This window comes from Embiotoca jacksoni, unplaced genomic scaffold, assembly GCF_022577435.1.
Source record: "Embiotoca jacksoni isolate LCO1_2020_lvr unplaced genomic scaffold, fEmbJac1.0.p SCAF_22, whole genome shotgun sequence".
In the NCBI taxonomy this organism is placed as follows: Eukaryota; Metazoa; Chordata; class Actinopteri; family Embiotocidae; genus Embiotoca; species Embiotoca jacksoni.
Genome location: NW_027185363.1, coordinates 5,763,935 through 5,781,019, shown reverse-complemented (window position 1 = coordinate 5,781,019; position 17,085 = coordinate 5,763,935). Strand labels below are relative to the sequence as shown.

Sequence of the window (17,085 nt, the reverse complement as noted above, 5' to 3'; positions counted from 1 at the left end):
TCAAATTAAACTTTTTCACCTATCCAGCTTGTTCTTTGGCAGGTGGAGGCAAATACTGCCGCTGTGGTATTTTTTTTAAAGTAATTTTGATCTGAAGGTTTACAAACGATTGGTGTTGTAACGCTATTTTACATTGAAATCTATGGAGAGAGTCGGTCGTTTTCTCCCAAAAGGGACGGGTACATTTCTGAAATCACAGACGGGCTGTCCCACACTGCTCTCTGTCATAGGTACAGAGATGACGACAAGAATGACCAGTTCATGTCACCCAGGCCGTTACACTATGTCGTCCAAAATGTAAAAAAAAATGGCACACAATAGTATGTCAACCAAAATGTGAATGGAATGTTAAATAGTAGTCATCCAGAATATGAAAAAATGTCATACTATTGTATAGTGTCCAAAATGTTATATTTTGGACGACATACTGTAGTATAACTTTTTTATCATATTTTGGACGACATACTATGGTGTGACTTTTTTTTTAATCATATTTTGGACGACATGCTATAGTATGACTTTTTTTTATCATATTTTGGACGACATACTATAGTATGACTTTTTTTTATCATATTTTGGACGACATACTATAGTATGACTTTTTTTGTCATTTTGGACGACATGCTATAGTATAACTTTTTATTCATATTTTGGACGACATACTGTAGTATAACTTTTTTATCATATTTTGGACGACATACTATAGTATGACTTTTTTTTATCATATTTTGGACGACATACTATAGTATGACTTTTTTTGTCATTTTGGACGACATGCTATAGTATAACTTTTTATTCATATTTTGGACGACATACTATAGTATAACTTTTTTATCATATTTTGGACGACATACTATAGTATGACTTTTTTTTTATCATATTTTGGACGACATACTATAGTATGACTTTTTTTGTCATTTTGGACGACATGCTATAGTATAACTTTTTATTCATATTTTGGACGACATACTGTAGTATAACTTTTTTATCATATTTTGGACGACATACTATGGTGTGACTTTTTTTTTAATCATATTTTGGACGACATGCTATAGTATGACTTTTTTATCATATTTTGGACGACATACTATAGTATAACTTTTTATTCATATTTTGGACAACATGCTATAGTATAACTTTTTTTATCATATTTTGGACGACATACTATGGTGTGACTTTTTTTTTTAATCATATTTTGGACGACATGCTATAGTATGACTTTTTTATCATATTTTGGATGACATGCTATCGTATGACTTTTTTATCATATTTTGGACGACATACTATAGTATGACTTTTTTTGTCATTTTGGACGACATGCTATAGTATGACTTTTTTGTCATTTTGGACGACATACTATGGTGTGACTTTTTATTCATATTTTGGACGACATACTATAGTATGACTTTTTTGTCATTTTGGACGACATACTATGGTGTGACTTTTTTTTTATCATATTTTGGACGACATACTATGGTGTGACTTTTTTTTTTAATCATATTTTGGACGACATGCTATAGTATGACTTTTTTATCATATTTTGGATGACATGCTATCGTATGACTTTTTTATCATATTTTGGACGACATACTATAGTATGACTTTTTTTGTCATTTTGGACGACATGCTATAGTATAACTTTTTATTCATATTTTGGACGACATACTATCGTATGACTTTTTTGTCATTTTGGACGACATACTATGGTGTGACTTTTTATTCATATTTTGGACGACATACTATAGTATGACTTTTTTGTCATTTTGGACGACATACTATGGTGTGACTTTTTTTTTTATCATATTTTGGACGACATGCTATCGTATGACTTTTTTATCATATTTTGGATGACATGCTATCGTATGACTTTTTTATCATATTTTGGATGACATGCTATCGTATGACTTTTTTATCATATTTTGGACGACATACTATAGTATGACTTTTTTTGTCATTTTGGACGACATGCTATAGTATAACTTTTTTTTATCATATTTTGGACGACATACTATAGTATGACTTTTTTGTCATTTTGGACGACATACTATGGTGTGACTTTTTATTCATATTTTGGACGACATACTATAGTATGACTTTTTTGTCATTTTGGACGACATACTATGGTGTGACTTTTTTTTTATCATATTTTGGACGACATGCTATAGTATGACTTTTTTTTTATCATATTTTGGACGACATACTATAGTATAACTTTTTATTCATATTTTGGACAACATGCTATAGTATAACTTTTTTTTTATCATATTTTAGACGACATGCTATAGTATAACTTTTTATTCATATTTTGGACAACATGCTATAGTATAACTTTTTATTCATATTTTGGACAACATGCTATAGTATAACTTTTTTTTATCATATTTTAGACGACATGCTATAGTATAACTTTTTATTCATATTTTGGACAACATGCTATAGTATAACTTTTTTTTTATCATATTTTAGACGACATGCTATAGTATAACTTTTTATTCATATTTTGGACGACATGCTATAGTATGACTTTTTTTTATCATATTTTGGACGACATACTATGGTATGACTTTTTTTATCATATTTTAGACGACATGCTATAGTATAACTTTTTATTCATATTTTGGACAACATGCTATAGTATAACTTTTTTTTATCATATTTTAGACGACATGCTATAGTATAACTTTTTATTCATATTTTGGACAACATGCTATAGTATAACTTTTTTTTATCATATTTTGGACGACATACTATGGTGTGACTTTTTTTATATTTTGGACGACATGCTATATATAGTATGACTTTTTTTTTTATCATATTTTGGACGACATACTATATATAGTATGACTTTTTATAATATTTTCGACGACATACTATGGTGTGACTTTTTTTATCATATTTTGGACGACATGCTATAGTATGACTTTTTTTTTTTTTAAATATATTTTTCGTTAAAAATGGCCTCTAAAAATGGCCCCAAAACCCACTTCGTGTCGGGACCCAGCAGATTAGAACCACTAGTTTTATTTATTCATTCATGACTTCCTTTTTCTGATTTCTTCTTCGCTGCAGCTGCTGCGAGACTCACCGACTGTGTTACCAGAATGCTGCCCCCTGCAGGCAGGAGCTGCCTCTCCCTCTGTACAACTTCAGCTGCGCAGCAGCAAACACCAGCTGTGGTGAGACTTAAAGTTCAAAAGAGCAGTTTGATATTTTTTGGGGGGGGAACATGCTCACTTTGTTCCAGCTGAGATTCATCAAAATAACCTCTCAGGAAGTCAGTGAGTGCACCCACAATACAGGTTGGTTTTAACCAAAGTAAAACCACAAATTGTTTGTTTCATACTTATATTTTTGTACAAATGTTTTGAAAAAAAAAAAAAAGAGATACAACGAGGGAATGACAATTTTTTTTTTGAAGGGTCTTGGCTAGCTTTTTCCCTTTGTGTTTGTGCTAAGCTAAGCTAACCAATTTCTTTCTGTATTTACCCCAAAGACATGAGAGTATCAATCTTTTCATCTGATTCTCAGCAAGAAAGCAAAGGTACTCATTTCCAAAATGATTGTGTGTATAACTTATTTGACTAAGCATTCCATAAAAATACAGCTTTTCAACACCATAACACATTCAAATTGCGTCTCCTGTCATGCATGATTTAATGTATGGTCGATGACAGTACTGTTTGTGGACATGAATTAATTGTTTTGGTTTCTTGTAATCTTGGAGATAATGGCGACTGGCGTCAGCAGATGTTTTGTGAGTGTGACCAAGCTGCAATAAATTGCATCACTCAGAGCCCGTACAACTCAACGCTGAGAGGACTCCGATTCATCTTGCTCTGCAAATCAAACGGGTGAGATCAAGGGCATAAGCATGGAAGTGATATATATCCATATATATTCATATATATCCATATATATTCATATATATGTGTATTTGTGTGTCTATGTATACATAGATGTAAATGTATTTTTATTTATTTTTATATTTTAGAAATCACACTATTGTATGAATTATTTTTAATATTTTGGATGACATGTCGTAGTATGACTTTTTATTCATATTTTGGACGACGTTAAAGAAGTATGACTCTTTTGTGCTTATTCCTGACGACATGCTATAAGTATGACTTCCGTTCAAGTTATGCCAGGCAACACAATGGTGCAGTTGTCAGGGTCGTCGTCTCACAGTGTAAAGGTCCGGATTTCGATACCCGCCTTGGACTTTCTGTGTGGAATTCACATGTTCCTGCATAAGTAATAACCTGAAAGTAAAATATGGACGATTAACGTATGCATATAGTGCAAATGTCATGCATGTAGTCGTAAATGTGACAAAGTCACGCTCCAAGGAAGAACATGGAATCCTCCACAGGTAGAGTTCCAAGCCCCCGATCGAACCGAGTACTTCCTGACTGTGAGATGACAACGCCAGCAACTGCAAAGTTGTGCTGCCTTTATTGCATGTTTGTCTGATTTATATAACTTTTATGACTTTTAAACATATTATGGAAGACAGAACGGTGGTGCAGTGGTTATCATTGTTGACTCCCAGTCGGAAGGTTCCTGGTTCGATTCTTCCCCTTGACTTGGCTTTTCATCTAAGATGTTAATGTCGTCCGTTCAAGGGTGAGTCTCGAACGAGGAACCTTCTGACTTGGAGGCAACAATGCCAACCACTGCACCGTTGATCGCTCTTCCATAGCATGTCTAAAAGTCATAGAATATTCAAACGAGAACTTTGAAGGCGGAAGTTGAGAAGGGTTCCAAGTGAACAGCAGTTGAACTTGTCATCCAAAATGTGAAAAAAGGTCATAGTATAGCATTTTGTCCGAAATATCATAAAAAAAAGCCATACTATAACAACACGCAATTTCCACATAGAAACTACCAGGTGGGTATCGAGCCTGGGACCTTTTGACTGAGACAAACACACTAGCAACTGCACCACTGTGTCGCCTGTCAGAACTCGAACGGAAGTCATACTTATACCATGTCGTCAGAAATAGCACAAAACAGTCATACTTCTTTAATGTCGACCAAAATGTGAAAAAAAAGTCATACGATTGCATGTCATCCGAAAGATGACATAAAAGTCATACTACAGCATGTCGTTCAAACAAAACGACCTAAAGGATCTCTGATAAATATCACTGATAGATAGCAATATGTCTGTATTATGGATGTTAGGCTACATCCCATATCGCTCTGTTCAAAGCCACCAGACTCAACTCCAGCGTTCTACACTTTCAAATCACCGTTTAGTCCGGTGCCTTTGAGCAGAGCGATATTACAGCTTATTTCTGATAAAGATCCAACATTGCAAGAATCCTTTCCATAACACACTGCTAGACACTTAGAAAACAAGACAGGAGTTGGTTAGCTAACCTAGTTAAAAAGTTTATAAAAGGTACATTGTGCAGTGGCAGCAGTCGACTGAGATGTCTGTTATTATTGACTCTCCTACTAAGCCGTTACCTGTTCAGGTATCCGTTACTTTTATATATATATATATTTTCTACTCTATATTGGGGGACAGATTGCTATTTTCTCAGTATTGAGGGGAACATTAATATTAATGAGCACTCGAGAGGATGTTGTAAAACGGCCTTGACCCCAAAAAGCACAAAAATATTTTCATGAGGGTGTAAGGACGATAAATAAAGCACTAGAAATGTTATAATATCGGACCTTTAATCCAACCAACTGAGGTAACTATTGTCATTCATGGTAGAGCGATTCCTCCAACATGACTCGAGACCGCTAATTTAATCTTTGCACTGACAGCCTGCTGTTGAACTGCAATTTGTCCATCGATCAGTGTACATGAAAAGCATGGACAAACAGGATTTGTTTAACTCTTTATTCATTTATTCAGCTAATGCAAGTTTTTACAGTATCATGTACTGAAAACATATCATTCCATTGCCGTCACAGCTCAGAGGGAGTTGAGTAAAATTAGATCAGATGCTAAAATGTACATCAATTACTCAATGCATCCTGTTAAAAATAATACACTTAAAATACAATGTTATAAAAAATAAAAATAAAACACTTGACGACCCTGTAAACGACACTTTCCTTCTCCTCTCAGCAATGGCTTTTTTTTTTTTTTTTTTTTTTTACTTTCGATATTATTTTGGCACCAACAGCTGACGCATTAACAAACAGAACCGTGTGTTGCACAGGGCTTCTTCACCCGTCTTTTCACTTCACAGTTGGCAGACACCGAAGAGTGTGACATTCCCTCATCTTCAGCTCCAATCATATGCAAAGAAATGACATTGCTTCTCTCCTGCCCTAAAATAAATATTAGGCCGTCCGTGTTGTTTGCGCCACACACACACACACACACACACACACGCGCACACACGCACACACACACACACACACACACACACACACACACACACACACACACAAACCCTGTCAAATAAATAGCAAAGAGGTCTGGCCAAATGCAGATGTATGTGTCGCGGCCCTGTCGTGTCCATATAAACGGCCCGTCAGCAGTTCATCGTCTGAACCTTGACCGGTGCAGCTCTGTGTCGTGCTACAGCGCTCCGAACGCCCCGGTCTTCAGCAGCCAGCCAGCTGTCAGAGGACTCTCAGTGCACTCAACACTCTTTAGGTGAGTATTTTGTCAACATGTATTAGCCTCCTCACTGTGTGCGTGTGTGCGTGTGCGTGTGTGTGTGTGTGTGTATGCGAGTGAGTGAGTGAGTGAGTGAGTGAGTGAGTGAGAAATGAGAACCAAACAGCGATGATGGGCAGTCAGCTGCTGCTTAAACCCGACTCTCCCCGATCCTCTCTCCTTCCTTTCTCCTTGGTGAGAGATGAAACACAGGGGGGGGGAGGGACTGTCAGTGAGGGGAAATGTCGAGAAGAGTAACGTGAACGTATCGATTGTTAGATGTCGTGTACCTGCTGGATGCAGCTCTGCGTGTCGGGTCTGGCTGTAGCGCAGATCTCGCAGCCGGGACGAGATGGCTTGTTGATAAAAGTGCATGAGGGACAAGCCCACTCTGTCTGCTGAGTAAACGCGAATAGACATAAGTTTACCGTTGTTCTTCAATTCATTTCACGTATCTCGATAAAGCTCGGACAAGATCACGGGTAATGTTTTACGTGTCCGGTGCGCACGGTGAAGGCAGAAGGTCAAATTAGGCGTGTTTTGTTTGAACTGATGTGGCTGTTGCCTGGTTTTGCTCGCCTATTGCTCAAAGCTTCAGTCTTCACTGTAATGATGGTTGGGAAACCCTGTTTGCATTCAAGTTTGTTCAGCCGCTGTGAAGGGGGGGGGGCCAATCACCGTTCACAGTGGTTAAGTGTGAAGACAGTGATCAAGCATTTGTTTTAAACCGTAGTTCCAACAATGGCAGCAGTGGTAGAGTGTCAGGGCACCATATGCAGTTTGCCTAATAAGATGCTACAACTGAACCCATATATTCACAAAGGAAATTTAGGTCCGGAAACACCAGCCTAATGTGGCAATGGGTGGGCGTTAAATTGGCTGGGAGCCCATCAGGGCTGAGCTTGTGTTTAACCGACCTTTAAATTGGACTCAGTCTAAAAGAATAGATCGATAATTCTAGAATGGAAAAAAAAAAACTTGTATTCCCTCCAAACTATCAGTTAATGTTTAGTATCACTGTGTATCTTGTAGCCTATAAAGAATCAGGTTGGTCACGTACCTGTGTTTTACTGGCTTTGTTGGTGTGATCATTCAGCTGCAGCTTCTCAATGTCGGGGAGGTCTTTGCTGTCACCTGGTCGATCACTCCCTCCACTTGCACCTGTTGAAATCAGCGGTTACAGGGTTAAAGTGACTGTATTTACGTCAGGTTTCAAATTTCAAAACAGTCATAAGAAAATCCAAAAAAAAGGGAAACTTTTTTGGTTTTTTAAAAACCTTCAAGTTAAAAACAAAAAACAAAACATGAATTGCTGACAAAGCACGTCGTCTGGGTACAAGGTCCCATAGTCTTTACACTATACCCGTCAAGTGTACGGCATGACAATTTCTACACTGCAGGGTTTGTACCCATGTCTCCTCCCAAAAGACAGGAAGGTAGAGAGACAACTGGACATCTCCAACCACTTAATATCTACTCTGGTGATGCTCTGCTGGACCTCACGTCTTCTTGTTTTGGCCTTTCAGCTTGGTATTCATCAAGTCAAACACATGAGCGGACGGACCATGAGGTTTCAGAGGAGTAATTGGAACATTGCAGTGTTCAGCCCTAAAGCTCCTTTTCTGCTTAGGCTGCATATTTAAGATTGCTGTTCTACGGCGTTGTCTGGGGGACTGTTCGGGTTCATCAAATCGCGATGAGCTGCGCCAGGCTTGTTTACCACACGGAAGGTAAAGCACTTCACCTGAACCGCAGCTAACTGCGTGGAAACCCTCTGGCTAGCAGTAGAACGCTTTTAGTATGAAAAGCAACAACAGGAAAGGTTCGGTTTACACCGGCAGCAAGTTACAGATGCCCTCCGATCAAAAAAAAAAAAAAAAAAAAAATATATATATATATACAGTGGGGCAAAAAAGTATTTAGTCAGCCACCAATTGTGCAAGTTCTCCCACTTAAAAAGATGAGAGACGCCTGTAATTTTCATCATAGGTACACTTCAACTATGAGAGACAAAATGAGAAAAAAAATTCCTGAAAATCACATTGTCTGATTTTTAAAGAATATATTTGCAAATTATGGTGGACAATAAGTATTTGGTCAATAACAAAAGTTCATCTCAATACTTTGTTATATACCCTTTGTTGGCAATGACAGAGGTCAAACGTTTTCTGTAAGTCTTCACAAGTTTTTCACACACTGTTGCTGGTATTTTGGCCCATTCCTCCATGCAGATCTCCTCTAGAGCAGTGATGTTTTGGGGCTGTCGCTGGGCAACACGGACTTTCAACTCCCTCCACAGATTTTCTATGGGGTTGAGATCTGGAGACTGGCTAGGCCACTCCAGGACCTTGAAATGCTTCTTACGAAGCCACTCCTTCGTTGCCCGGGCGGTGTGTTTGGGATCATTGTCATGCTGAAAGACCCAGCCACGTTTCATCTTTAATGCCCTTGCTGATGGAAGGAGGTTTTCACTCAAAATCTCACGATACATGGCCCCATTCATTCTTTCTTTTACACGGATCAGTCATCCTGGTCCCCTTGCAGAAAAACAGCCCCAAAGCATGATGTTTCCACCCCCATGCTTCACAGTAGGTACGGTGTTCTTTGGATGCAACTCGGCATTCTTTCTCCTCCAAACACGACGAGTTGAGTTTTTACCAAAAAGTTCTATTTTGGTTTCATCTGACCATATGACATTCTCCCAATCCTCTTCTGGATCATCCAAATGCTCTCTAGCAAACTTCAGACGGGCCTGGACATGTACTGGCTGAAGCAGGGGGACACGTCTGGCACTGCAGGATTTGAGTCCCTGGCGGCGTAGTGTGTTACTGATGGTAGCCTTTGTTACTTTGGTCCCAGCTCTCTGCAGGTCATTCACCAGATCCCCCCGTGTGGTTCTGGGATTTTTGTTCACCGTTCTTGTGATCATTTTGGCCCCACGAGGTGAGATCTTGCGTGGAGCCCCAGATCGAGGGAGATTATCAGTGGTCTTGTATGTCTTCCATTTTCTAATAATTGCTCCCACAGTTGATTTCTTCACACCAAGCTGCTTACCTATTGCAGATTCAGTCTTCCCAGCCTGGTGCAGGTCTACAATTTTGTTTCTGGTGTCCTTTGACAGCTCTTTGGTCTTGGCCATAGTGGAGTTTGGAGTGTGACTGTTTGAGGTTGTGGACAGGTGTCTTTTATACTGATAACAAGTTCAAACAGGTGCCATTAATACAGGTAACGAGTGGAGGACAGAGGAGACTCTTAAAGAAGAAGTTACAGGTCTGTGAGAGCCAGAAATCTTGCTTGTTTGTAGGTGACCAAATACTTATTTTACCGAGGAATTTACCAATTAATTCATTAAAAATCCTACAATGTGATTTCCTGGATTCTTTCCCCCCATTCTGTCTCTCATAGTTGAAGTGTACCTATGATGAAAATTACAGGCGTCTCTCATCTTTTTAAGTGGGAGAACTTGCACAATTGGTGGCTGACTAAATACTTTTTTGCCCCACTGTATATATATATATATATATATATATATATATATACATATATTTCTACCTTTGTAGCTGAAAGGCAACACTTCAGCTCCTTATAAATAGTTTACAAATCCAATGTGCCGGAGTCACCCTCTGTTGAACTCACCCTGGTTGTTGTGGGGAAGCCGTGAGGGCAGGGTGCTGTAACCCCTCCAGTCTTGGGAGGTGGGGCCATTGCCCGGGGGGAGCGGCGGGGCGAGGAGGGCGCTCTCCAGGTCCTGCTGGAACAGCTGGCGGGTGATGCGAGCTTGTCGGGCAGAGATCAGGTAGAGGTACGCCGTATCGCCGTCCTTCTGCACCCCGTAGGAGGCCAGCGACCTCGGCTCGGTGCACAAACACTGACCGATCACCCAGCGCTGCACGCGAGGGTGGAAACCGTACTCGAGAAACACCTGAAGAAGACGAGCGGAGGAAGTTAGGGGGGGGGGAATAAAAATCCACCGCGAGTCGCGTTTTCATGAACGAACAGTTGTCTGACCTGTTGCTTGAGTGCAGCCACGGTCATGTAGGGAAAGACTTTCACTGTGACACAACATGACGACGAAACATCCTCCACTACCACAGATAAACTGCAACACAGACATGGCGCCGTCAGTGACATCCACACGCTAACCCGGACGACATATAAAGTGCCCTTGAATAAACCCGTTTCATCCCTCACCTGATTTCCCCGTCCGCGTAGTTTTTTTCCGACAGTTGTATCGTCAGCGCCGCTTTCTGCCGAGCCAGCGCGGACGCATGCTGCGAAGCAGCCTGAGTGTCGCCCGCTTCGATCGCCCTGGCGAGCTCCAGGCAGCGCTCCTCTACGAAAGGTCGCAATCCACAGTGACATTTTTAAGAGCACGTTGTTCGAGCGGAGAGAGAAAACACACGGCGACAAACAAGAAGATACTCACCGCTGAGTGGAAGCGAGGCGGAGCTCCACTGCTCCATCGCCGCTGCCGTGTCGTTCTGCGTGCCGTCCGATTCGTACGCGTTAATATTTGCGACTGTGAGAGGAGAGACGGGGGAAGCGTGTTACTGAAGTGCCCCGAAGGCATTTGGTTATGTCACACACTAATATCAACCGATAATCAGGATTTACTCTGGTTTGGTTTTACTTTCGGCTTTTGAGAATTCAAGCTCTCTCCTGAAGAAGTCAGCTACGGAGCACCTGAAGTAGTTGTTCTTTTTGAAAAGTGGCCACAACACGCTGCTTGTAAAACACAAACTGAAGAGCTTTTGTCAGAAACAAAGTAGCCAAGAAAGATAATAAAGCCACCCAGCTGACCTCTATGTGCCTCTCTTAATGACGACATGACCACGGTGGCCCACTCCTCGGCCTCTCGGTCGCAGCGGAAGTTGAAGCGGATGCAGTCGTGAGGCGGAGCAGCGAGACGCATCTCATGGCTGCGAGAGGATTTGACCTCATACTGCACCGAGCGCAAGTCAAACTCCGCAATGAACTGAGGGTAAAAACACAAAGGAAAGTTCAATTTGAATGAATGTTACAACATGTATAATAAGCAAAAAGTTTGTAGAAATTGATCCGAAACCCTAAAATCTCAGTTTTTACTTTTAGCCAAGTGGGATTAGAACTAACAACTACTGTGATTTTTTCATTCATCTGATTTTACTGTTTAAGATCTCAAACTAGTGGCTGGATGCTGCCGCCAACCAGTTGATTCCGGTTTACCTCCGTATCTGCCCAGATTTGTATAACATTTGCAATGAAGACTTTGAATGAATTTGGCCAAAAAAAGCTGATTCGGAGAAAACATAAAGTCGTAGCCACGGCAGTAGGCAATGCTTCAAATATAGATTTTGCTGAAAAGAAGCCACAAATTCTACAACATGGGAGGCTTCACACACATCTTCAACCCAAAAGGACGCACGATTTATACAACCGCCACCGTTTCAAGGTGAACACCCAAGATTAGTGTCATCAATTAAAGCATCTGACCAAATGTAAAATATGGTCAGTGTCCCCTTCTGTTTCTGACTTGTGGTGTTTAATAACAGCCAGAAAAGTGTTTTTGCAGACTATTATAATGTCAGGGTAAAGTTGACCTTTGGGACATACAATGTCATCACTTCATCATTATATCCCATCAGACATTTGCGTCAGTTTTTGTCATAATTTCGTATGAATTTTTGAGTTATGGTGTTTTGTGAGGTCACAGTGACCTTTAAGGTTTGGTCAAAAAGACAGAATCAGTTCATCTGTAAGACGTTTTTGTTTGTTTTGTTTGTTTGGAAAAAGCAGAAATATATTTAAGGTGTTGCCGAATTAAGGCAGCCTTCAAAATGTACACGTATATGTTGGAACGTGACCGTTTCTTAATTGTTCATATTCGCCTTTGAACTTCACATAGACTTCATAAAAAATGCTACGCAGTAAGAAATAATCCCTTGAAATATGACAGAAAGCAGGAGAAATTTTCACTCTGACAGAGAAAGACTTGTCATCAGTGAGTGCATTTGGCAGCAGAGATTTTTTTTTTTTTTTTTTTTTTTAAACATTATCTGTCTTTTAACATTCACCGAGGCAATCTTTAAGAAACTGAAGTGTGTTGTGGGGAGACAAAGGCAGCAAGGAAGGATTTGCCTCCTGCCACAAAGAGTGTGTAGCAATTCTCTGATTTAACAGTGTAGAAAATCTCTTAGAGCGCAGACAGGCGACCTCAAAGAAGCCGGGATCAAAGTAAAAACCGTGCGAATCAAGAAGCGTCTCAATTGTCAGGGGGAAATCTGTCTGACTTAGGATGAAAAGCCGATGCCGAGCTTGTCAGATTTTAGGAAGATGACACAAAGTGAAGTTAACAAACAAAGCAGAGATTTGAGAGTTAAGTTAAGATGTGGTGAAGAAAGTAGAGTGCAAGGTGAGGTCAACTTCATGCCTGATTGAGCTTCTGCGTCTGCAGTTTGTTTTGATGTGGCCATTGACAGGGGATACTCGATAATGCAACCAGAGAAGAAAGAGCTCGTCCTTGTACTGAAATGCCTTTTTAGTCCATTGATGTCAAAGCCTGGAGGCACTGCACGGAGAAAGTGGCCTTAAATCACCTTTATATCATTACAGTACCCAGAAAAATAAGTTAGGTCTGAAACTAACTATTATTTCAATTAACTGTTAATCTGCTAATTATCTCCTCGACTGACCATTTGAACTGTAAATTTGTCAGAAAAAACACATCACAATGATCTAACAACCAATTTAACAGCTTCAAATTGTTTGCTCTGCCATATGAGTGGTGCAAAACCCACAAAATACCAGTTTACCATCACATTAACGCTTACATGTTTTCAGTGGTGGCCTAAAGTCTCGAAAAACAAGCTTGTGACCAGAAATCTCTACATGAAAGAAGGAAGGGAAGGAAAGTGAGAAACCAGTAAACTGCTCATTACACCTACGTCACAGAGCACCTTACGTTGCGCTGTAGTTGTAATTTTAATTAAACAAGTGATTGTTAGTCAAACTAGAGCTGAAACCATAAATTGAAAAGAGAGAAGAGAGCTTTTCTGTTGTGTATCATTTTTGTGTGTCATTGTAAATTTGGGCTTTTGTTTGGACAAAATAAGCAATGTGTATTGCACATTTTAATATATGCATACAAATACATGTTTGACCACTTTGATATCTATAAACTAAACAATTAATTGATATAATAATCAATCAACAAAAATAAAGTTTTCAAGCCCTAACTCAAACAGTTCTGATGATCAGTTAGTACTTCTGATAGTATAATGCGCCTAACAGAAGGCCAGATTAGCATCTTTAAACCAGGCCTATAGATATGAGTTACTTTTAATTGATTGTTGTCAATTGACTGTGTATTTATTAGGTAATGTGATATTGTCACTTAAAGGGTGTAATGGTCATCACTTTAATGTACAGTAGCTGCAAGTTGAATGAAAACTGGAGAAAACTTCCCAGTCGTTGAGAAAAGATTGTAAAGGTTGTTTTTTTTAGGATTACTTTGGGGAGTCTGTCAATCTTTTGTCATCTTTGTGAGATGACATGCGACGAGTTCTGAACCACTTCAGTTGCGATGCTGCAGCCACATCACCCCTCAGACAAGACAAACGAGGTTTTATGTCAGCAGCAGAGCGATTGTGAGCTGTTTGATAGATCAAAAGTGTGTACTGGGACAATTTTAGGTCACCTCAAACAAAGCACAGGCTCAGGATTTATTGATGTGTGTCAGGTTAGAGCTGCTTCATCGTCCTGAGCTGCACATTACCATGGTAATAAATCAGCTTCAGGCCAAAAGAGTTGCCTTTGTCTTGGTCTGTGATTCGAAACTTTAAACAAAGTTCACGCCATATGTAACCTAAGAACAAGCAGAGGTGGTGTAGCTGTACCTCTGTGTTCAAAGTGTGGAGAACCATAATTTCCTGTTAAACCCACTACTGCCCCACATTGTTATTTATATCTACGCGGTTCAACTTTGGCACTCCTCTCGTCTCATAGAAAGGCTGCATCCACCAACAAAACTGTTGTAAAGAAGCCCAAATTGAAAAGTAATGACAAAATCCACCATTTTCAAGGTCCAAGAAGCACGATTACAGTTTCTGGGGCCCAAATGTTTGAGCTTGAATCATAAAGGTGCAGAATTTGAATGGATCGACTTCCTATACGATCCAGAGTGGGCAGTGACATGGTGCACATGGTCCATGTGAAAAACATGAGGCTGAAAACAGTTTCTTGAGATGACAAAATGAGAACGGGGAAATTCCACCTGCCTCAGTATTAAGACCTAAAGAGTCGTGCTGCAACTGTTTACCACAATTATCGGTGTTGAAGGATTTCCCCGTGATGCTGCTTTGTTGTAGGAAGACTAAATGAAAGTGAAACTAAAAAAAACCTCCTGGATTACAGTTTTAGTAGCTCAAAAGAGCAACGTGAAGCTTTTAAAACATGTAGGAAATACTGTCAGAAAGTCTGAAGTCTCCCGCGAAATTCTTGGCACGTCGTTTTTGTTATAGTGGATCTTTAAGATTTACAGGAAAGTGTGCAGCTGCAATGCTCAGGAAAAAAACGATCTCAATTCATCCCCCAAATTTGAATCTGTTGAAGTGTCTTTGGCTGACTGCTCCATAAAATGGCGTGTACGGGCCTTTGCTGCTATAAAATATAAGTATGATTCAATACGGGCACAAACATATCTAACCGGTAAGCGACAGCATTTCTCCTAAACATACAGGTGTGTGTATGTGTGTGTGTGTGTGTGTGTGTGTGTGTGTGTGCGTGTGTGTGAAATCTCACCACACTGCGGTTTCCGCTTGTATCTCGCAGCGCGAGTCGGAACTCTCCGGCCCGGCTCGGGTCCATGCTGAGCTGCAGACGCAGAGCCTCGCTGCCTGCTCCGGGGAGGCACAAGGGTCGGATCCCGGAATGGCACACCGAAACACGGACTGACATTAAAACAGTGCTGCAGCAAGCGGTCGGCGCAGGCCCGCCGCACGCAGCCTGTTGGGACGAGGCAGCGACGGGAGCTGGCGGAGCCCAGCCGCCCGAGCTGAGTGCCATGTCGCGGACACCAGAGGCGCAGTGAGGGTCGTAGCTGCTGCCCGCTTCTTCTGTTGGGTTTATAAGGTCCACCGATGTCTAAGGAAAGCGAGTCTCTTCGCGGGCAGGCTGTGGTTGTCTCCTCGCCTCGCAAATTCTTCCATATCTACCCTACCCTAGCAGACACGGAGCGAAAGAAAAACAAAACAGGAAATTGAGGAGTACGTCTATTATTTATCTCCGTGGAGAAACGTGTCCGCGGTACATCCGGCCTCATATAAATGCCTCAGTGAAGCTCAGGAAAGTTTTTCATTTCCATTTTATTTCGGGTTTTTTTGGGCAAACACAGCTCAATGGAAAAAAAAAAAAAAAAAATCAATTCATGATTACAGTTATTTTTGAAATAATTAATAAAGACATCAACAGATGCACATTTTCGATTGTGTTCTTTATTTTCCGTTTTTATTTTATTCATAAAAAAAACCCGACCAAGTGTCAAGTAGCAGCTGGTGACCTAAACCATTTGGAAATACGTTTATTACAATAAATAATACTTAATAAGAATTGTAGATATTTTAACAGCAACGTTCTGCATACAGTGGCACCTTACAGAGGTTTAAGAATTACACCGGTTGGTTTGTAAAATCCTCCAGACTACGCAAAAAAAATACACAAGGCTTAACTTAGAGATGACTGTTATGATAGGGGAAATTAAGGTACTCTATATGACACACAAAAGTAATTTTCACAATATAAAGAGTTTTTATTGAACTATCACCAGGAATGGTCCAATTATACCATATAAATCTGGACTAAGAAATAAAACACTCCTTTCCTCCAGCTTTTTCCCTTTTTTATGCCAGCACAATCCTAATATGTTTTCAGAATTTCTCTATCACTCATGGTTGTTTTGTTCCAGCGTGCTCACATCGACACAGAAAAGCAGTTGGCTACCAAGGAAAGTAGAGCCCCTCTTTGTTGGCAGACTATTGTTGGACACTAAAGAGTGATGTTCCTGTGGTCAAATGTAGGCATAAATCATACACTTGTACATGTTGGAAGTAAGTTTGTACAAAAAAGCCTTATATATGTGTAATATACACTTTGCCGCTTACAGACCATCTCTGATAGAGACGTTCTAAAAACAGATTAAAATTCTGCATGAAAAGTTCACCTATTTTAGTTTAAGGTTTTTTTTTTGGTGTAGACCTAAGAGTAATGATTACAGTAATTGTGTCTACTGAATGAAAAAAAAAAACTGAATGATGAAAAAAAAAAAAACACAGCAGGAGTTTTATTTAACTGAACAGCTACCAATATTTTTCTCCTGAGGTGGCTGTGCTGAGATTTTGTGAGAAAATGTTTAATAAGTACAGACAGCTGAGATATGTGTTACCAGCATATTTATGCTACTTTTGTAATTTGTGGATTGA

General features: G+C 39.9%; 1 protein-coding gene across 3 annotated transcripts; it reads right to left on the bottom strand.

Annotated features, from left to right (window-relative positions):
• Positions 1 to 5,846: 5,846 nt before the first annotated feature.
• On the bottom strand, positions 5,847 to 15,926 carry sharpin (SHANK-associated RH domain interacting protein). Of its 3 annotated transcripts, none has more exons than XM_069157475.1 (9): positions 15,410 to 15,926; positions 11,432 to 11,606; positions 11,058 to 11,150; positions 10,823 to 10,964; positions 10,640 to 10,730; positions 10,268 to 10,553; positions 7,692 to 7,792; positions 6,922 to 7,029; positions 5,847 to 6,815 (listed from the first exon to the last, which is right to left on the bottom strand). In XM_069157475.1, exons 1-9 carry the CDS (start codon positions 15,671 to 15,673, stop codon positions 6,783 to 6,785), a joined length of 1,293 nt encoding a protein of 430 aa, XP_069013576.1. In that variant the 5' UTR covers positions 15,674 to 15,926; the 3' UTR covers positions 5,847 to 6,782. The 3 variants fall into 3 exon arrangements, with proteins under 3 accessions (XP_069013576.1, XP_069013575.1, XP_069013574.1); XM_069157474.1 differs by having other exon boundaries at positions 5,847 to 6,822; positions 6,922 to 7,026; positions 15,410 to 15,924; XM_069157473.1 differs by having other exon boundaries at positions 5,847 to 6,822; positions 15,410 to 15,923.
• Between the last annotated feature and the right edge of the window lie 1,159 nt (positions 15,927 to 17,085).

Excerpts from the sequence above, each read along its gene's own strand:
- sharpin (XM_069157473.1), bottom strand. The coding sequence starts at position 15,673 with ATGGCACTCAGCTCGGGCGGCTGGGCTCCGCCAGCTCCCGTCGCTGCC. Across the intron at positions 11,151-11,431 it reads ATTAAGAGAGGCACATAGAG|TCGCAAATATTAACGCGTAC; the intron begins GTCAGCTGGGTG and ends CTCCTCTCACAG. Across the intron at positions 7,030-7,691 it reads ACAAAGCCAGTAAAACACAG|CAGACAGAGTGGGCTTGTCC; the intron begins GTACGTGACCAA and ends GCGTTTACTCAG.